Below are 22022 nucleotides of genomic sequence, written 5' to 3'. Positions count from 1 at the left end.
TCTCTCTTTCTCCCTGGAGGAATCTGAGAAGAATTTGGAAAACAGTTGAAATGCAATGGAAATTTTGGCTCTTTTGGCTGCATCAGAAATTGGGCACTTAAGGCTGGACAGTGTTAGGGTGGTTATAACAGAACAAAGCACACACAGTGGAAATCAGAGGAACCCGTATTGATGCTTAGCCTTAGTGACTACCAGCAAGGTGCTGGGCACAAGTCACTTAGCTCAGCTCAGTATCTTGCTCCTAAATAAGGATGATATCTCGGAGGTCTGTGAAGAGAATTGAAGAATGTATAAAACACACTAGTGGTGTTTAAGTGCTTATAAACTGCAACTGCTATTATTTGGCTATTTATATTATTGTAATTATTACCATTAATAGGATTAGTAGGGAAAGACAAAGGCATATGTCCTTCCAAATAGTAAATCTCCCAGAAAGTATGACTTCCTGTCTGAACTACAGATGAAAAAATGCATATCAACTGTGGACTGGAGTCTTTTGAAAATGCAGAAGAGTTTATATATCATACTCAATCAGCCTTTTACTGTTCAGTCTTTTTTTTTATACACATTGCTATAAAATGTTTGGGGGCCTGCAAAAGAATCCTCATAGGGTTAAAATGTACTTTATTTTGAACGAGTAATACACACCTTTGAGTTAAACCCATAATGCCTTTCAGTTTAAAAGATAACAAGTCATTTTCATGCATGACTGCACTTCGTTAAGGAGCGAAAATGGGCTGTTACTAAAATGTCAACACAATTGTCCCTCTTGAAGCTTAGTTTATCTTGAAGTATTTTTTTACATATTCAGCACTTCTTTTTGTTTGTTTCTCCAAGAGCGTAAAGATCCAGGCTCGGTTAGTTTTCAGAATTCAAAGAAAGATTTCTCATTAGGCATTCTGAAGAAAATGACCAGTACTGAGGTCATTGGAGTTCTGGCCCCCAGTAGTGAATATTTAGTCCCCAGTACCTTCTGCTGTTCTTTGCATTTCACCTGGAAGCAATTTAATTGCATGGTCTTTCAATGGAAAAATGCTCTCTGGACCAAAATTTACAAACCAGAAAGGGTTTTCTAGCAAGGCAAATGCCAGCCCATCAGGGTCACTGGAGACGGCGTTTGATATTGGAGTTAATTGGGGAATGGGAGAGACATCTCAGCTAATCCTTGTCCTGTTGCCAATGAGAAGGAGCTAGTTTCCCTTTTTCTTTTCTCCTGATGTTTGCAACATTTCCCCCTTCCCCTGCCTCGCCATCAGGAAGGGCATCATCCCACTCTCTACCTGTATTAGGAAGAAGTGCCTTCTTAAGGGTTTGCACATTCATCCCTCTAATCTTTCCCTTCTCCTTGAGGCATGAATAATTTTACTATTGCCAACTGCTAAAAATCTGTTCTTTCTGCCTGTCTTTTTTTCTTCCCCTCCCTACTTTGCAGCATGGAGTGTCATTATCCAGCAGCCCTGATAAGAGGATAATGAAACAATCCCTTCTCAACCAGCTCGGGTGGCTGTCAGACTAAAATGACACCACCCGTACATCCTTGACATGCTACCCTAAGCTAATTGATGGCAAACAATGGCAACTGTCTCCCATGTGCTAAGACAAAGAAAACACGCTCATGTCACCTGATGGGAGAGCTACCTGGCAACGGGTAAACAAATGTGTTAGGGAGATGCTGCGTTAAGGTAAGTGAGGGCACCACTCTGAAGAACATGCCTATTAACTTTGAGCTTATGAGTGCTGCTGTTCACTGGGGAACAGAAATAAATAAGGCAAAATGAGAATTTATTGATGTCTGGACAGTTACATGAATATTCAGGCTCTCTTACAAATAGATATTCCCCCATGAGCTCCAAACTTCTGTGTAGGCTGCCCAATTACATTTCCACATCATGCAGCTGGATTAATAGTTAGGGAAGTTATTAGTGTTTGGAAGAGGATGTATGCTTACATGCCTTTCTGGAATACACTATGATACAGCTAGCAGGTAATGGTTGATATCATCCATATAAATGTCAAAGGTTACTATCAAACATTCTGAAACACCAGGTGTAATTAACTTCATGTTTGGAAGAGCTCCTGAAAACATCTGTATTTCAGAACAAAGACATTCTGTTCCAAGTAGAATGGCATCCTGCTGGCAAGTTCTCTCAACTTCTCTGGGACCAAATGCAGCTCTCCTGGATCTTTCCAGAGAATGCATGACATATCTAACCTCCAATCTCATACCTTATCTGTCTTCTTTTTACCTCTGAACCCTCCTACTCAGTCACACTCAGAGAGTTTATTGCACAGAAAGTCAGTAAAATAATTTGAACAAAACATTCAGACTGCCCTGTAGGAAACATCATTTCCTTCTGGTCTGTGTGTTATGTGAACCCCCACTTTGGGTAGAGTGGGAAAGTAGAAAGAAAGAAGACGGAGCAGGCATAGATAACTACTCCTGGGGGCTCTTTAAAAATTCTCATCTCTTTCTTTGGAAGTAAAGTCAAACTTGGCCACAAAAAAATTTAATGAAATGCATGGGGCTAATAACTTCTTATTATTCATTCCTTAATTATTTCCTACCTGTTTCAAGCTGACCATAAAACATGTTCCTTTCCCTTCAGAGCCTGCTGGGACAATCCTACTCACTAGGCTTCTGAAACCACTTCACAGCCAAGGCTCCTTAGAAACACATTTTTATCATAGAGAGCCAATATAATTTTTAAAGCAGCATTCTTCCAGCCGAATCAAGGGTTGACCTACCAACTCCAGACTCTCTCATGGAACCTCCTCTTTCCTAGGTCTGTAAAGTAGAGGGACAGTATCCTTTTGGGGAAACTGTGGTATTTTGAGGAACCACAATTTGCCATTATAACTAGTCTGAGGCCAAGCTGCGCAGCCTATGAAGCTGGTGTTGGGTGATGCCTGGGAAGCCATTTGACCCCAGAGAAGCGCTTTCCTTCTTAACATCTGGGCAGCTCTTCCATTCTGGGCATGTAGGTGTTTAGTGACACCCTCTATTTTACTCTCAGGATAGCTACTGATAAGCCATTCATGTGCTATCACGAATCTATGCCCATATACTCCCTTTTCCAAGGAACTTTTATTCTAAGTTTTTCTCTATCTGGGGAATAGCATCTTCAGTCTTCAGTTAGACCAATTTCCAACATCCTTATTGCGGGTACACAAGATATTTTGAGAAAGCAAGCCCCTTTCCTGTTACAAGATGACCAGGTAGGTACCTTAAGGTGGATATTTAACTTATGCTTTACTCCTCAACATTCATTTCAATGTCTATTAGATTTTAGAAAGGACTGTTCTTTGATATTCGGGGGTTTGACTATCTCTTCTTAGAAAAGAAAAAAACAACTGGGCAGAGTCAAACCAGGGATGCTCCCTGCTCCCTGTGCCAGTCCTGGCTCATCATAGCTAGGACGATGTCCTCTGCCCCCAGCAGCATCTTCCTTAGTGGAGCTTTTCCCTCACACCGCAGTGCAGGCTGCCTGTGTAGATATCCTCTCGCAATCTGATGGTTTTAACTTTTTGAGAGACACTAATTTGGGGTTCCACAGAACACCCCCCCACCCCCGCAGGGAGGACTAGGATGGTGGAGAGTCTGGATCCTTCAAGGAAAATAGTTCTGCTGACATTTCTTTTAATTACTGGGCATTATAAAAGCCCATGGGCTAGAAGACAACTAAAAAGTGTTTGCAAAACCTAAAACATTATAGGGGCCAACGAAACCTGTACATATTATGCAATTGTAGCCGGGCGTGGTGGCGCACGCTTGTAATCCCCGCGCTTGGGAGGCGGAGACAGGAGGATTGCGCAGGTTTGAAGCCAGCCTTGCTGGCTTAAGAGACCCTGTTTCCAAATATAAAAAAAGCATAAAACAGGTCTGGGAGTATATCCCAGAAGTAGAAGGGCTTCCAGGAACCCCAGTACCACCAAAATAAATATATATATATATATATATATATATATATATATATATATACATATATTGCAATCTTAAGTTGTCTGATTATACATTCTCTTCTTTAATTTATTTGAGTTAATTCACTTTGTGGCATCCTTAGTTTTACTTCAGTGACAAACATCTCAGATGTATATCTGAAGCAGAGCTTGGCAAACTCTTTTTTGGAAAGGATCAGTAAGGAAAAACTTTAGGCTTTGCAGGCAAGGGGCAATGCTCACAATTCTTCAAGCAACATATTTTTCTTTTCTTTGAGAGGTTTTTTTTTTTTTGTATGTGTGTGTGGTACTGGTGATGGAACCTGGGGCATTCTACCTCTAAACACCACCCCCAGCCCTATTTTTTATTCTTTATTTTGAAACAGGGTCTCACTGAATTGCAAAGGCCCTCACTAAGTAGCTGAGGCTGGCTTTGAACCTGCGTGATCCTCCTGTCTCAGCCTCCCAAATGCCGGGATTACAAGTGTAATCCAGCCTTCTTTGAGAGTTTTAAAAAACATTTTAATTTTAAAAATCTTAAGATCATTCTTAGTTCTCAGGCCATGCAAAAATAGGAGACAGGCCAGCTTTGGCTTCTCATCTGCTGATCTCTGCTGTAGTAAATTACCTACTGTATGTTAACTACTCAGGGCCATCCATGAAAAGACTAGGAAACTGTTTTTGAAATATGAACACTAAATTTGAGGTAAGCAGAAGTCAAAAATAGTTTTCTAGACATGTTGGAGTGTATTTTGAGAAAACTGACACAGCCTGAAAGAGTTTATTTACAAAATGACATCAGAAGGGACCACGGCTATGTCTCAGCAATGCCAGAATGATGACTGTATAAAACTGTACAGGGTAGAGCCATCCATCCAATTTTCTTTCTTCCATTTGTACCACCTTCCTGAATTCACCATGCACTAAGTTTATTTTTCAAACAGGCACACTGGCACTCTGTGTAACTAGCCTTTTTACTCTTAATGGTAACAGCAAAGTCTGCAGATTTGCAGATGGGTTTTAGAATGTGGAAGGCCCCAGTCCTCAACTTGATTGGCCTTCTTGGAAGGAAGCCTTTACATCAGCACAGCTATTTCTGAACCCTAAAGTAATGACCAGTGTAAATGGAATTCCCTGATGTAGACATTGACTTGGTTCACAAGTAGTTCTCTGAAGCTTTTAAACAAAGAGAGAGAGAGAGAGAGAGAGAGAGAGAGAGAGAGAGAGAGAGAGAGAGAGAGAGAGAGAAGAAAGAAAGAAGGAAAGAAAGAAAAGAGAGAGGGAGGGAAGGAGCGGGGGGGGAGAAGGAGAGAGAGGGGGAAAGAGAGAGAGAAAGAGAGAGAGAGGTGTGGGAGATCAGCTGAATGTTTGCCAGGGAGCATACTGAATTATTTTATGCTATCTCATTTAATTCTAACAACAGCTCTGTGAAATCAGAATTCTTTACACCCCATTTTATAGACGAATAAATTAACTTCTCTAAACTAACTTCCCAGGGAGTGAAGCACCAGGATTAGACTTTAGATTTAGTTCCAGTCTTTCCGCCACATCACACTATTTCTAAAAAGCAAAAACAAATAAGGTGCAGAGGCCCTATTGTTAAATACCTAAACCACGGTAACCATCAAAATACAGTTTTAACACTGTAAACTGCAGGACATTGCCACTCAAGCGATGAGTTTCTGATTCTAATTTGTTTGTCTTTAGACACCTATAGTATGCTTTCATAATTAAACAATGCAATGAGAACTACTGGGAAAACTACAGGAATATAAAATTTTAAAAACTGTATTTTGTTTTCTTTTATTCTACTGAATGATGCTGACTAAACCCTCAATTTCTTTAGGTTTCTTTTTTTCCTTATTTCTAAAAAACAATTAAAAATAAAGTTGGGTAATTTGTGCCACCTGTTCCCTATGTGCCTTATAGAACTACAACATAATTTTTCTAGTGTTTGGATAAAAACAACAATAATTATAACTAATTGATGCTGAATACTGACTACAAGTATGTTATTTAATCCAGCAATTGATCTCAGTAAGAAGGAAATCTGAGGTAAAGGAAACATTTTTTTCTTATAAATGTCATGTTTTTGCATAGCTTGGCCAGAGAGATGGTCCAAGGGATGGTACAAAACATGTTCAAGAATGACCTAACCATAACTTAAGAAAAGAGACATGAAATACTCCTCATTCTTACTTTTTATATAGATAAAACTCAAAATCACTTTCCTCCAGAACCCGTGATCTTAGATCATTTCTTTTTCTGTTACAAAATCTCCTGGGACGGTTGATGACTTGCCTTGTTCATGAAGAACAACCAGTCTTCAGAAATGCTTGATTTGCATCCCAGGGAACCAGCCTGAGGAGCAAATTCCTACACATAGCCCGATGAGCTTACCTCTTTTATTTTTTCCTTTGAAAAGTGAATAGTTCACTTTCTGCAGCTGCAGACTCTTAGAAGGTGCAAATAAGGACTTTACACCCCCAGCGAAACGTTTCCAGTGAACTTATGAACTCTTGACTCCTTAGGTTGTGGTTAGGTGTGAAGAGAAACTCTAGGATAAGATTTCTACTCACATCCAAAGCTGACAGATAGGAAGAGCATACGCCAGACATAAGCAGTTAAGTTCACTAAGAAACAACAGGACTGGAGACCAAGCAGCAAGCCCAGGTCACGGCTGGAAGGAGTGTACGAAGTGAGGGAAGAAGGGCCTCGAACCCAGGCACAGCTGCTCCTGCTAACAACTTAATAACTTAATGTGTCAGTGGTTCAAGTCATGGCCAGAGCATCTGAGCAGGGCAAGTCAGTTTAATAATGGTGAGGAGGATCTTCTTAAATCCAGTCTCTGAGACAGGCATGTTGCTTAGGAGCAATAAGAAAATACCACAATCCCCTCTCTATTCAGTGCCTGCAATATGTTCTCTTAATACTCTAAAGTATAGCAAGTAATCGGCAAGTTAATTCAGTAATGTCCTTCAATTTAGATTCACGTTATTTTTAACATTTCTTTTTAGTGCCCATACAAGTGTAAAACATGAACTTTCACTATGGCAACAAACACTCTGAAAACATCCTCTCTCTTCCTTTCTTTCTTTCTTTCTTTCTTTCTTTCTTTCTTTCTTTCTTTCTTCTCCAGATGAAAGAGACATAACTACCTATTTCTTTCTTTGCAAGGTAAGTGTGGTTGAAGCAGAAAGTCAGAACTTTGGACTCAAAAGTTTGGCTCATAATTTCCTAACCACAAAAGGATTAGTTTCTCATTTCAGAAATTCTTTCCTGAACTCTCCATCTCACCATCTATTTGTTCCTTAAGACCTGGTTGGGGTAAATCTCAAAGGAAATCCAATTTTCTCTTCTCATGTCTCATTTGAGTGCTGGTAAAATAATACTGAATGAGGGAAAAAAAGAACTAATAATATAAAGACAACTAACAAGTTTCCCAGTGGGAATAAACTTACAACTGCCCAGCCTCACTTCTTTCTTCTCTTCTTCAGTGAAGTGTGGAACTGTTTTTGCTCACCCATAAAAAATATTTTTACAGCAAGAACTAGTGCATATTGTAAAACTCAATAATTCAGCTTAATCTTGCATGAAAACCAACGTGAATACAAGGGAGTAACTAGATATGGGAAATGAAAGCACCAAATTAAGCAGCTTGCAAACATATAAAAGTATTAATATTAGCTTCATACATGCAAATGTTCCCTGTGTTGGCTGGGAACCAACATTTTAATTTTCTTTAGTTGAGTGGCTGTAAGATCTTATTCCTAATCAAAATATGAACAGCACCATCATTAACACTGGTGTGAGATGGCAAACAAAACAGCTATCTATGGTTTTCTGTACTGAGCAACAGAAATAGATATCACAGTGCAATACTTATCCTAATTTTATGAAAATTCAGATCATGTTTAGCAAGACATCACATGCCCCCATTTTGTGACCCAGAGCAATGAGTTTTTAAAGCATGGTTTCTAGACTAACAGCACCTTGGGACTCTCTCGGACCTTCTTGGTGATGTGGCACCTGCAGAAGGACAGGCTCAGGGAGGAAGGCTAAATCTACAGGTTAAGTGATGAGTGCCTACAACAGAGAAATATGGGGATTGCTCCTACCAGCAATGATCTTCCAACCCACCTTGACAGATAGGCCACAGATAAGAGATGTGACAAGTGCAATAAGAGATTTTGACAGCAGTTCAAGGCATCCTCACCAGAGACATTATGAAAACATCCATCGGATGTCAGTTATTCTCTGGAAATCCTTTTTGTACCCCGAGTCTCAACTTCCTTCTTCCCACTGTCAATTCCAAAGTGGCTCTGTTGCTTTCTCACCTTTGTGAATTCCAAACCCAGCAGTGCTTCTGGAGAAACTGCAAGCGATAACCATGCATTTGTTTCAATGCTCTATATTTTAAAACTTTCATATATAAGAGTTTAAAGACTTTTATATGGATTCTGCTGTTTTATCTTTGCCACTCTCCTACAAAGGTTAATCTACTGGGAAATTTGTGTGTCAATTTAGAACCCTCTAATAAAGTCTCAAAATTAACAACCACTTTTTGAGAACAGACTATATGAGACACTTTTATAGAAAATTATTTCTAACACTTACAACTTTGCAAGCTGTCCGAAGATTGTAATTTAAGAATGCAGAAAATGTATTAAAATACATACTGTAAAATTATATTGAAATGAGACATTATTTCAAAAGGAATGTTAAATCCTATATAGATTTAATATAGTGCTAGTTATTATAAAAAACAATGATATTGTAAGAGAGAAGACATCATCTCCCAGTAATGAGGGTAGAGGGAAGAAAAGGTCTTTAAAAATTCCTGCTCTAAGAAGTCTTTTTCTTCTATATTTCCATATGATATCTGAAAAAAACAACTATTTTTTCCCAGAAAAGCTTAAAGTTGCATATGAAATTTGGATAATTCAACTAAAAAACTCTAAACATACAAACTACTTTGTAACACCACAGAAGTGGTACCATTAAAATTCCGTCATTCTGACCGGGCATGGTAGTACATGCTTATAATTCCGTGCTTGGGAGGCAGAGATAGGAGGATCGCACAGGTTCGAAGCCAGCCTTGCTGGCTTAAGAGACCCTGTTTCCACATTAAAAAAAGTATAAAAATGGGTCTGGGAGTGTAGCCCATGGGAGTATAGCCGGAGGTAGAAGGGCTTCTAGGAACCCCAGTACCACCAAAAAAAAAAAAAAATTCTGTCATTCTTCTAGATTTCTCTTATTCAAGCTGCATTAGTTCCTCACTTAACAGGTAGTTTCTCTGAGATTCAAACATCTCAATTGCACTGGCCTCTTTGATGTCTTTGGGGCCCATGTCATTTGCTAAGGTCACATCTTACTGAATCCAAAGGGCTGCTTGGGTTTGGAGGGAGGCATAACTTCTGTGCTCACCATGACACAGAACATCTTCCACAGAGCATTTTTCATTAGCAAATAGGTTCCCTGTGACCAAGTGTTGGTCCAGGCTGACTATGGTGTTATACACTGGCCGAGGTCAGGCTTACCTGTTCTATTAGCTCATCATGGGAGCTCACCCCAAAGATCTAGGGAGGTACTAAGCCTTGAAAGAAGAGTTCACATCTGGATCTACTGGCTATGAAAGAATATCTCTCAGATCATCATATAAATCACCTGAATTGACAGGCCAGCCTGGGGCATTAGCTATGTGGAGCACAGAACAAAAGAGCCGTAGATAGATGTGAGCGATCCTTGAGGCTTGTGCATCACTGCCCAGCCTGCCTGTTAGGCCACAACACTGCTCAGGTTAGTTCAGGAGCTAACCTGAGGAGCTCTGAGGTTTTCAGGATAGTGGAAAAGTAAACACTTAAATTGAAAACCATCCTCAGCATGGCCTCAAGTGATCTTTGTCTGCTATAACTGGGGACAATATTTTCTTCTACAGAAATGAAAGTCTCTTCAAGCAATCTCCAATCAAACTCTTGTCAACCTGAAAAGTTGTTTCAAATAAGAGGAGTCAACACTTCAGGAGATGTGCAATGCACAACTGTCATCTCTCCTGCTCATTTTAATGCTGGCCAAACTATCCCTTCTTCTACAGTGTTGTAAACCGTGGTCTACTGGCCACTGAGCATTTCCATTTCAAAGCCGTGACCTCTTCAGACTTTGAATCCTCAATCAATTGTGGCTTCTGAGAGATCATGGTTCAACGGCATATTTAATCACTTCCTATCCCATGCCAATACATCCTTGACAGGTTTCCACCAAAATATTTTTTTTTTGATAAATCAGTTTACTGGCACTTACGGGTATAACTGCTTGTCAATCAGTAAAGAAATATTTTCTTGATTCTGTTAAATAGAATGTAAAAAGAATAAATCCACTTGCCATTTAGCCAAGTCTTAATCTTTGTCAAAATGCCTTAACACTTCAGATTTCATATATAACTAACTGATGGATGGTTTCCTATTGCACTTTTGTCATTTTTTATTGTGTGGCCTTTTCCTGTAGATCTTTAGCAGAAGTGTGCAGCTGGTGTGCACAAGCACTCCCCACGAGTACATTTCTAGAATTTTCAAAAGAAGGCTTATGATTTTTGTTCTGTACTTTTTCTTCTGCCTCTGGGTTGGTTGCCTACTCAGCAGAACAAAAGGCATAATCAATTATTTAAAAAAAAGAAAAAGTCAAAAGCTAAGAAAGTAAAATAGGACCTGAGGGAAGAAGGAATGAAGTGGGAAAGGACAAACTTTCACAGTCATAAGAGACCTGGTGTGATAAAAAATTCCAGAAACAAAGTTGAGTGAGATGGCTCCCTGTCTGTTTCAAGTGGTCTCGGTCACAGAAAATGTCTTTCAACCCAAAGATGCTTTGTTGGTGACTATGGCAACTTTGCCTTCCTCACCTGTCCTGGCAACTCACCTGCCATGGATGGAGGCTCAAAGCCAAGAGCTCAAGACCATTTGAGGACCAAATATAGGAAAGTATCATGATCAAAAGGTCACAATCTATTTGGAAAGATGAGGCCATTTGAAGCTAAACTTTACACATTTTAAAACTCCAAATTTTAAAGATACTATGAGTCATACGAAAACACACACAAAGACAAATGTGGCAGTTCTGAAAATGAATCATATGCTTCATGCTACATACAACAAAGGAACTGACATTTTTTTCACAGACACAGACATGGTGTCTTCTAGAATCCACTTCCATCCCATCGCTGAAAATTATTTACATTGCTTGTTGCTTCACTTTTCAATCACTTCTAATGAGCTTTGGACCTCATCAGAATTGCACATCTTGGGTAAGATAAATTTATGGACTGAAGAAGGCCAGGATGCTCTATAGGTTGTTTTCCCCTGATTACTAATTTAATGTACTGGAATAAATGTTCATATATCAACTATTTGGAAAATAAGACATGTATATAAACCAAAGTATACTATACTTTTTATGTGTATAGCTAACAAAAATATTTTTGTCTGTGTTAGTAGCATTGTGCGATGGCATATTGCTGTGTGTATCTGCATCTGTAGCTGAAACCTCTTTATGACTTGCTCAGCCCCTCAAATAAGTTTTAATCTCATCTTCCTGGGTCTCAGAAAGCAGAAGCTATATTGTCTCTAAGAGCAGCCAAAGTCACTGTTGAAGGTCCGCTGACAATGAACCATCACCAGGGACATCCTTTTGACTGATGCTCTAGAAGTGATGGTTTGATGCCCCTTCCTCTTGCATTTGATCATCTACAACCTGTCAAGTTTAAAAAGCAATACAGGCATGTCTTTCCTTGTTAGTGTTACTGTAATGCATTCCACTGCAATGCATCGGTAAATTCTTTATTCTTTATGGCTTATTAATACTTTTCAAAAGGAAAATCAGCCTGCTGCCAAACTTGGTTATGAAATCAGATGGGGCTGGGGGTGGGATGTACAACGCATAACACACAGAAAATTCCCACTGGCTGGTATGTGGTACTGGTGAGACTTGTTTTCTTACTCTAGCATAGTAAGGCCTTTCCATATATAAAGATAACAAGAATGTCGCCATTATAGAGACTAGGAAAGGAACAAAATTCTAGACTAAGAAAGTAGAAGAAAAATATCTTCCTCATGACATATTAATTCTTCCTTATTTTTCCTACATATATGCAATTTGTCAAATACAGAGTCATGCATGTATTATTCCAACCCATGCAGAAGGACGGTGGTCTGGGAGTACCATCCCCTTTCCCTCCCCAGGGGCTGGCGAATATGAGAGAATATTCTTACAAATTGGTTTACAGATGGGAACATTTACTCGGAGACCTGGGGTTTCCTTTTAAAATGCAAAGATGGCAATAACTGTTCGATTAAGAAATCCACATGCAGCCTGTTACCTGCTTAACGGGACACATTTCCTTTGAGTCTAAATCAAGCTAGTAAATTTAAGATACTTGGAAGGGTTGGGTGCACTGAACTTTTGGCAGAAGTCCCGAACTCATAGAGCTAAGGCATTATTTTGCTTTGTTTCTTAATGTGAAAAACCAATCTGCTGCCAAACTCACCTCAGGAATCACATGGGGGAGGAGAGCAATTTGCAGCCCATTGATAAAACAATATAGAGATGATCTTAGAACTTCCCTCCTGGGAAAGGCCCAAAGAGGGGGGTTGCGGTTGGCTCTGTTCTTACCTGGATAGAGGTCAGGCCCAGGCCCTGGCCCTGGAGAGCGTCCCATGGTGCTGTCTGTAGCAGTGTCCCTCGGAGAAGTGGCCGGCTGCAGGGGCTGCACCGTGAGGCAATCTGTGAGCAGCTCTGGATGGAGCTCTGTGCTGGACCGCAGCTAAGAGAAGCAGAAAACAAGAGAGATGGAGAAGTAAAACTGGTCCTTGGTATACTTGCTTGGAAAGGCCTCATGTTCAGTGTAATTCAATCCACAAATATTTATCCAGCAGCCACCATGGGGAAGGCAGGAGCTTAACACAGAGTCAGTTCTCTAACCCTAATGACACCTGGCAGGTGCTCCAGGAAAAACATGGCGGGGGGAGACTTGACTTCAGTCCTATGTACTACCACTTCTGGGAACCCAGCTTCCTATTATATTTCCATTTATTTGCTCTGTATCTTATCAGAACTTGTAGTGATAACAAAAACAAACTCAAGTAGGTTTAGTCCATATTGGAAAGTGCTTTTCAAATAGAGAGATAATGTCATGAAATATCCTGGACATAATTAAGAAAAGGCCACTGAGATTTGAGTCCTACAGATTTCACATGAAAGGAAAATACTCAAGTTAAATTTTAAAATGTTATGGAGCACGATTAAAAGAGAACCTGATATCATTAACAGCAACAAAAGCACAATAAAAAGTTACATTAAAACAAAGCAGTTTTAATATTAATTTAATCACATGGAAGAAAATTAATTTGTTATATATTAAAGAGTCACATGTGAAAAAATTCAAACCATAAAAATGTTAAAATAAAGTGCAGGGAAAAGGTTATCTCATACATTTATGAATGAGAATTTTCTAAGTACACTTTAGAAAAAGTCACAACGGGAGATTTAGTGTCAAAAATATATTACCACGCTTGTCCAATATGCAACATAATACTTAAAATGATTCTCAAATATATTTGTTACAAATATTGCAAATGGTTATCTTCTGAGTTTAAGGAAAATGTATAAATTGATTTTTAAAAACAGCACTATAGATGGGTGTAGTGGTGCATGCCTATAATTCTAGTACTTGGGAGGCTGAGATAGGAAGATCACAGGTTTAAGGCCAACCTCAGCAATTTAGTGTGGCACTGTTTCAAAAATAAAATAGGAATGGGGGGTGTAGTTCAGGGGTAAAATGAAAGAAAGAAAAGGAAAAAAGGAGGGGGGAAAGGATGGAGGAAGGATGAGAATGGTTTACACCTTTAGATGAAAGGCTGGAGTATGTCTATTCATTCAAGGACTATGCACTGAGCATCCCATATTTGAGACCCTAGGAATGCTGTTTTTATAGAATTTATACCCTCTGTGCAGAAGCAAATGATGAACAAATAAAACATGTACATCAGCCAATGCTAAATTTTCTGGAGAAGAGGGAGGCAGAGAAGGCAGAGGATGAGTAGGGATGAGGGTGGTAACTTTAGATAGAGGATCCTGAACAGCCCCTTGGCGATGGCACTGGTGAAAAGCCTTGAAGTGAGGAAGGAGCCGCAGCTGGTGGGGAAGGACGTGCCTGCCCTGTGCTGCACCTGGTGATCCGGGATGGGGGGCGCAGTCAGCTGGCACGAGTGAGCCTGGGACTAGGGAAGACAAAGAGATGATGAAGCAGGGGCCGGGGCCAAGGGAACGGGGGGGGGGGGGGGGGTGTGTGTGCAGGGGGTGGGGGAGGGGCAAGGAGAGGTTTTAAGTCATGACTTGAAAATGTTTAAAAGGAGAAACGAAATGATAATGAGCAGGAACAATATTCAGTACACTTGCTAAGAAGTACAGTGTTAACACTAACACATTTTGTCAAACTGTCAAACAATAAAAAGGAAGTGGTTGTAGTGAAGTTAGAAGAGGCATTCTTAAATACTGTTGGGAGGAGCATCTATTGGTACAAACTTCCCGGATGGTATCAGGGAATAAGTTTCCAAGGTCCGGATTTGAAATAATTTGAGTCTGGAATCTGTCTTAAAAATATGAAGGAAAATTTAGCCGGGCGTGGTGGTGCACGCTTGTAATCCCCGCACTTGGGAGGTGAAGACAGGAGGATCGCGCAGGTTTGAAGCCAGCCCTGCTGGCTTAAGAGACCCTGTTTCCAAATAAAAAAGTATAGAACATAGGTCTGGGAGTGTAGCCTGGAGGTAGAAGGGTTTCCAGGAACCCCAGTACCACCAAAAAAAAAGAAGGTAAATTTATATATATTTTTATATATATTATAAATATATTTCTTGGAGTATAAGTCCTATGTGTGTGTGTATGTGTGTGTGTGTGTGTGTGTGTGTGTGTATATATATATATATATAATTTTTACATAATACCAAAAATTAGGAAATATTACTTAAATATCCACAATCAGGACTAATAAATATGTTTATATAAATTCGATGGAATATTATATAACCATTAAAATGATATTCATGAAGATAAAAGGAAAAGACAAAATTCTACACACAAAATACTAACAATTACATAAAAACACATAGACAAAACACCAGAAGCAAATGTAGTCCCATGGTAAAACTGATTTTGTTGTTAGCCACAATGTTATAAATAAATTTATTTCTTCTGTGTTAAAAAAATACTTTGCTTTCTAAGTTTAACATTCCAGTGATATGCTGATTAGCATGCTCCAATTTAATAGTGCCAACCATGCATATTTTTTCCAAAATTTCTCTGAAATTATGTCAGACTGATAGTCTGAAATTGGTCATGATGAAAATATTTATACCACGGAAACTGGCAGTCGCTACAAACTGGGCCATTTTGTCTGGAGAGGTAGATGAACATTACCAGACTGCAACTGATGGTCACTGTAAGCTGCAGTCTGATGGGGAAGAAAGACACACACACTGCTAAGGTCAGGATGCAGTTTGTCTCCCAAAGCTTCCCGTGTTAGAAATGTGGCCCCTCATGTGGCAGTGTTGTGAAGTGCCTAGGCCTTCAGGAGTTGAGGCCTGGTGAGAATTGGTTAGGTCCTTGAGGGTGTGGCCTTCAAAGAGGATTCAAGTAGTTCTCCTGGGACCCTGAGTGAGTTCTCAAGCGTGTGCACTGTCATAGGAGAGGAGCCTAAACCCTGAATCACTCTTTCTGTCTTCCTATCTCTCCTTCTAGCATGCACTCCAACCATGACACTATCTATCATGTGACACAAGGTCGCCCTCGCCACAGCACCATGCTCTTTGAACTTTCAGCCTACAAAAACCATAAGCTAAATAAACCTCTTTTCTTATAAAGTACCCAGCCTTGAATATTTTGTCATAGCAGTAAAAAATGAACACACACACACACACACACACACACACACACACACACAGATATTGATATTTAGGAAGTAGTATTTCTTGGATTTTTTTTAAAAAAACTTCATAAAGAAACAAATATACATACAGGTTTAGTCTAAGAATATGATAGTGGCACTGTGAACCTGAACACAAGAAAGGACCATTTAATACATGTAGCAAATAAGATGATTATAATCTCCTCATTTTGCCACACTGGGCTCTCTGACCAAGACTGTCTGTGTTGATGTCTAATCCCTTTGGGGCCTTTGGAAGGTATGTTTGTTATTTTGGTACTAACCTAACACATGCCACTTAAGAAAAACTGGAAGAAAGTCAAGGCTTAGTATGAGTTCTGGTGATCACTTTTAATTTATCTTCCATCATTAAAATGTGATCTGGGGCCCACATGTTCTACCAAGGGCAGACACGAACACTTCTCTGCTTTCTATTACCAACTACTCCAGGGTTTTACAGTTATCAGTACCAATGAGTTCTTTCCAAGGAATTTCACGGCCATGGTTAATCCTGGCGTCAGAGGCAGGCAATTCTTCCTTAGCTTAAGCAAGTATTTATGTTTTCCAAGAGTGTGATTCCATACGACTTTGTGGTCAGAGTTAATTTGGTTTTCTCTGGGATTAGGCATGGTTCTAGAAAGTGCTTCTTAAATTGAAGAAGCCTTGAGGACCTTATGTAAAATTTCCAAAAGGGCCAGATGCATAGATATACAGTAATGATACGAAAGTTTACTAACCCTCCTATTTCATTGGACCAGGAAAGGGCCTTCCAAATCACCCGAGGGTCTTAAATGTTCTCCAGGCCAGAGATTATATCATGGATAAGGGGAGAAGCACACAGCAGAATCTCTTGGAAGGAGTATCTTTCAATACAATTATTTACTAGAATAAAACCCCCAACTATTTACATAAAACAATTACATAATGTATATCTCAATATCTTCTTAGCATCTAGTGATTTATGAAGGAAAGCGAGGGAAGTGTTTCAATGGCAGGATGGCATCTAATTGTAGTTCTCAAACTTGGCATCCATCAGAATTACCTGCACAGTGTTTCCAAGTTCCCAGGTGGTGATGATGCTATTGGCCTGGAGACCATGCTTTTAGAATCACTAGTGTCTAAGAATCCAGAAGAGGGTAGCCCAGGTGTTTCTGGTTATGTGATAAGGAATTATGAAAACGGATTGATAAAAATACAATATTTTAATGTAGAAACTGAAATCTTATTATCTTATTTTTTCTGATCAGCTATGGTTAATAAAAACCTTTCTGTAGTACAGATTTAAGGCTCTAATTAGTAGGTTTTAAGAAATACCACTGAGAGGGGACAGTAAAGAGAAATGATAGAGAAGTTTGCAAGTCACTGGATTTGTGATTACTGGGAAAGGAAGTTCAAACCAATGTAGTGGTGGATGTGTTTAGTTTTATATCTTGCCATCATATAATATCTTGGAAATTTTGTAAGAAGCTTCTTTGGGACATCTGTACTTTAAAAGTTTGGTATTATCGTCTGAGAGCTGTAACCATTAATCTTGAGGCCCTAGGTACTAATTAATTTTTCTAAAGATTCTCTCTCTTTTTTGGGGGATGGGGGTCTGGGAATGGAACCCAGGGGCATTTGACCTCTGCACTACACTCCCTGCCCTACTTTTTATTCTTTCTTTTCTTTTCTTTTCTTTTCTTTTTTTTGTGGTACCCAGGGGCTTCTTCTACCTCTGGGCTATACTCCCAGACCTATTTTATATTTTATTTGGAAACAGGGTCTCACTAAGTTGTTGAGAGCCTCACTAAGTAGATGAAACTGGCTTCGAACCTGTGCGATCCTCCTGTCTCAGCCTCCCAAGAGCTGGGATTACAAGCGTGTGCCACCACGCCCGGCTTATATAAAGATTCTTAAATTCCATATATATATATATATATATATATATATATATATATATATATATATATACCTGACAGTCTTTCTTCTAAACTCATAATAATAAATAGTCTTATGAATTTATTTCTTAAAACAAGTTGGATGCATACTCTTTCACAGAAATAAAAAGGTTAAAGATCTAGTTTAATGTCTGCTCTTAGGAAAAAGCAAAGAACTTGCCCTTTAGAGAGCCTTTACTGCTCTTTGCAGAAAAAAAAAATGGAATTCAAAGAAACGGATCATCAATTCATCTCTTTTAAAGGGCTGGTGAACAGCACTGACAACATGAATGTGCCCCTGCAATTGTTCCACTTAGCTGCCATAACCAGCCAGGGAAGCACCACCTCCTTGAGCGTTCTACTTCATTCACTGAACACACTGAACACACAGTTCTTAACATCTCAACTGTATGCCAGGTATGGTTTTAAGCACTTGAAATACAACAATCAAAATGGCCAAAAAGTCTAGAGAAGGGAGATAATACACAATACATTAAATAAACACGTTGTCTAGAAGGCAGTCAGTGCTCTTGAAGAAGAAAAATAAGGGTAGAAGGGGTTGGGGTAATGGGAAAAACTGAGGCCTCATTGGAAAGAGATATTTGAGCAAAGATTTGAAGGAGCTGGAGAAATTAGGTTCATATTGAGGGCAAGAGATTCCAACTGCAAGGAGGCCAAAGTGGCTAGAGGTGTGTATGCAGTGGGAGAGAAGTAGGAAGGGAGGCCTGAGGGGGATTGCGGACTGTGCCCAGCCACGAAGGGCTCCGCGGCCCTCAACAAGGACATGGGAGAGGAAATCTTGTAGGGTCTCCACCACTCACTTCCTGTTTTTATCCACAGTCCCACGGGCATTTTCTCCTCTTCTCTGAGAGCCCACATGAGCTACAAAGCAGGAACCCCATGGTGGATAATTTCAAGTATCAATTTGACTACCCAGTTGTTCAATCGCACACTCATCTAGGTGCTTCTGTGAAGGGAGTAGGGTTAATATCCATGGCCGGTTGACTTTAAGAAAGGGGAATATCCCTTATAATCTGGGTGGGCCTCCTGAAATCAGTGAAAGGTCTTAAGAGAAAAAAAAAAACCTAAAGTTTCACTGAAAAAGGATAAATTGTCTCCTGATTTAAAAAGAAATTGTATATAAAGACCGAAAGAGAAGAAATTCTCTTTGTCCTGCAGCAGCAGCACCTGCCTGAGAGTTTCCACCCTGCCAGCCTGCCCTACAAATTTGACTTGCCTACAATTACAATAGCAAATTTCTCGAACACTGTGGTATGCACGTGTGTGTGTATGTATGTGTGCCACAAAGCGTAGTGTGTGCACCATCTCATATGTTGTTTCTTTGGATATCACCTACTGACAGATACTACTACTCTCGTGTATTGTAAACTCTCCACCCTATGATGATTGATTTCAGGCCAGGGGAAAGCGCATAGTGCGGGAGAATCCCACAGAAAAGGACTGGATGTGCACAGTCAACAGAATGCACCGCACTGCAATCCAACAAATGTACACAGAATCCTAAGACACGCCTGCTACTGTGTGCCCCACCAAGGCTCTAGGTGATTTCCATATGCTAGGGTGATTTCCAGTTCAGAGAAGAGACAGCTAGAGTTACACAGCCACTACATGTCAAGCTTGAATTCAGGGGTATGAGAATCCAGGAAAGCTCTTACTCATCATATGATACTGAACTCAAGAGATAATCACCCCAACTTGCTCCTGTCCCCCGCCACATGGCCCAGGCTCATGCGCTCTCCTCTTATGACCCATATATTTTAACCAGGAACCTATCGTTCAGATTTTTTTTTTTTTCAGAAATGGGGATGGAACCCAGGGACATTGACCTCTGAGGTATACCTCCAGCCTATTTTTTAATCTTTTTATTTTTTGAAACAGGGTCTCACTGAGTTGCTAAGGGCCTCGATAAGTAGCTTAGGCTGTTTGTGAACTGTGATCCTCTGCTCTCCACCTCCCAAATGCTGGGATTACAAGTGTACACCACCATAACCCGCTCATTCAGATCTTAATCAAGGAGGAAAAGGGACCCAGGTTCTCCAGAATCCTCCCTAAGCATGTCTTGTCACCACCGTGTGTACCCTGACACCATGCCCATGAGCAGCCTCTACCAGGTGACCTTGCCATATCCACTGATGGGTGTTTCCTCTGGGTCTTCATAGAAGAGTTCATTTGACTGTCTGCAAACACCCCCATCCAATGTGCTGTCACTCTTCCAGCCAGGAGTGGCCTCTCTTCTCCCAGTGTAAGTCCTCTGAGACCCACTTTATGACTGGCCCCCTGTAGGAAGCCTCCTTGGCTAGGCCATGTCACACTGGACCTCCCAGGGGACAAGGAGGGCTGCGAATCTGCCGTCCCCCCTTCTGTGGTTGGATGTGTGTACTGAGCTTTGTTTCTTGTTCTGAACTGCATCTACACAATTGTGCTCTGTGGCCCACCAGGACCTGGCTGGACATCTGCCCAACCTTTTCAACCCTGCATCACTCAGCAGGGTGGTCTCAGCAGTCTGGAAAACCATCCACACACCAACTAGATTGGTAAGAATGAGTCTCAATGCTTAACTAAAGAAGTTACAAACTGGATTGTTGTGTGATATATTGTGGTCATCTTGTAATTCCCCATCCTAAAAGAGAATCTTAAAAACTACAGAGGAGAGGGAGTAATTGCAGTGGAGGAACTGCTCATGCCCCTTCCCCAGGCCTTCTCTGGTCCCCATGATTAGCAATGTGCTGCCCCTTACCCAGCATCCCTGTACTTTCCAGTCAATACCCAGTACTTGCCCCTGTCCCCATTCCACATCAGTAAACACACAATGTTCTTCTGCCTTAAAGTAGGACAAACTCAAGAGATGGAAGTTATGTCCCAGAGCTCCCTGTGGGCTGGAGCTAAGACAAAGGCCACCGAATCAGCAGCCTCTGTTACCTTCTTTCTCTTCCCTGCTCTCCTCCTGGGAGTACTTCCTTAATAAATCATATGCATGGACCTGAATCCTCTGCTCATAGCTGGGTCACCCAATTTAGTAAACAGTTCTAACTCAGCATGCTTTGGTTCTGGACTTCCCAGAGCCACTCAGTAGCATTTAAAAGGATGTGCAGAAACATTTTTCTTCTGTACTTGTTCTGCCCACACACCAAGGGTACATGTTGTTAGTTACCATCTTGTTACCATAACAAACTGCCTAAAGCAATTAACTTATAAAAATAAAAGGTTGACTTTGGGGCACAGTTTGGAGGTTCCAATCCAACATTGAGTAGGCTGTTTTGGTCCTCTGGCAAGAGTGACACATTGTGATAGGGACCTGCAGCAGAACAAACTGCTCACCTCATGAGCCAGAAGCAGATAGGGAAGAGAAGCTGGGACCAGGACCCCACAATCCTTGTTTAGGGCATGACCCAGTGCCCTAAGGCTTCCCACTGTGATCCACCTCCTAAAGGTTCCTCTACCTCCCAACAGTGCCATCCTGGAGACCAAGCCTTTAACACATGGGCCTTTGGGGGACACTCATCCAAACTGGTTATACCAGTATGGTAACTGAATGTTTAATGAAAGTGGGGCCTTCAAGGCATATTGTAGAGACCCTAATGTGTAGGAACAGTCAGCAGTTCTCAAAGGGGCTTAAGATGTCCCTGCTGGAATGTCTATTTTATGCACATCCTCCCTTCCAGCAAACTTAGGAGATGGCGCTGCAGAATCTGCCACTCAATATCCTAGTGTAAGGGGCAACTTCATCTGCTTCTTCATCTTGGAAGCTGGCTTTGATTCCAGATGGTTCCAATTGTCAAAAATGTTTGGTATACTGTGTCCTTATCTAGATCTCAGCAACTATTAAGATTGCCTGTTAGCTGGACATGGCAGTACACACCTGTAATCCCAGTATTTGGGAGGCTAAGATGGGAGGACCACAGGTTTGAGTACAGCCTCAAGCAACGTAAAAAGACTTTTAGCAACCTAGCAAGACCCAATTTTAAAACAAAAAGTTTTTTAAAAAAAGAAAGAAAGGAAAAATGAAGAGAAAAAAGAAAGAAGGAAGAAAAACAAGGAAAAGAAATTGCCTGTATCCTGCCACCCATAAATCTAGTCAGGGTCAGATTCATGGACCTACTAGGAAGATATGAGACAGCTCTGGGTCTCAGAAACCCATCTGCGAGTGTTTGAATGTTAATGATCCCGATCTTTTAACGGAC

At 40.5% G+C, this 22022-nt stretch overlaps 1 protein-coding gene across 1 annotated transcript in view; it reads right to left on the bottom strand.

Moving 5' to 3' along the window:
* GLIS3 (GLIS family zinc finger 3) overlaps positions 1 to 22022 on the bottom strand; it is a gene marked incomplete at both ends in the record, with an annotated part of 470092 nt that overhangs the window by 57913 nt on the left and 390157 nt on the right. The window contains one exon of the mRNA XM_080708663.1: positions 12598 to 12748. Coding sequence (XP_080564789.1) covers positions 12598 to 12748 — 151 coding nt within the window. The remainder of the gene's footprint in view (positions 1 to 12597; positions 12749 to 22022) is intronic.

The sequence above is a fragment of the Muscardinus avellanarius genome (genome assembly GCF_963383645.1).
Source record: "Muscardinus avellanarius genome assembly, chromosome: 13".
NCBI classification, from domain to species: domain Eukaryota; kingdom Metazoa; phylum Chordata; class Mammalia; order Rodentia; family Gliridae; genus Muscardinus; species Muscardinus avellanarius.
The sequence above is the reverse complement of the archived record's forward strand: the minus strand, read 5'-3'. Positions and strand labels throughout refer to the sequence as shown.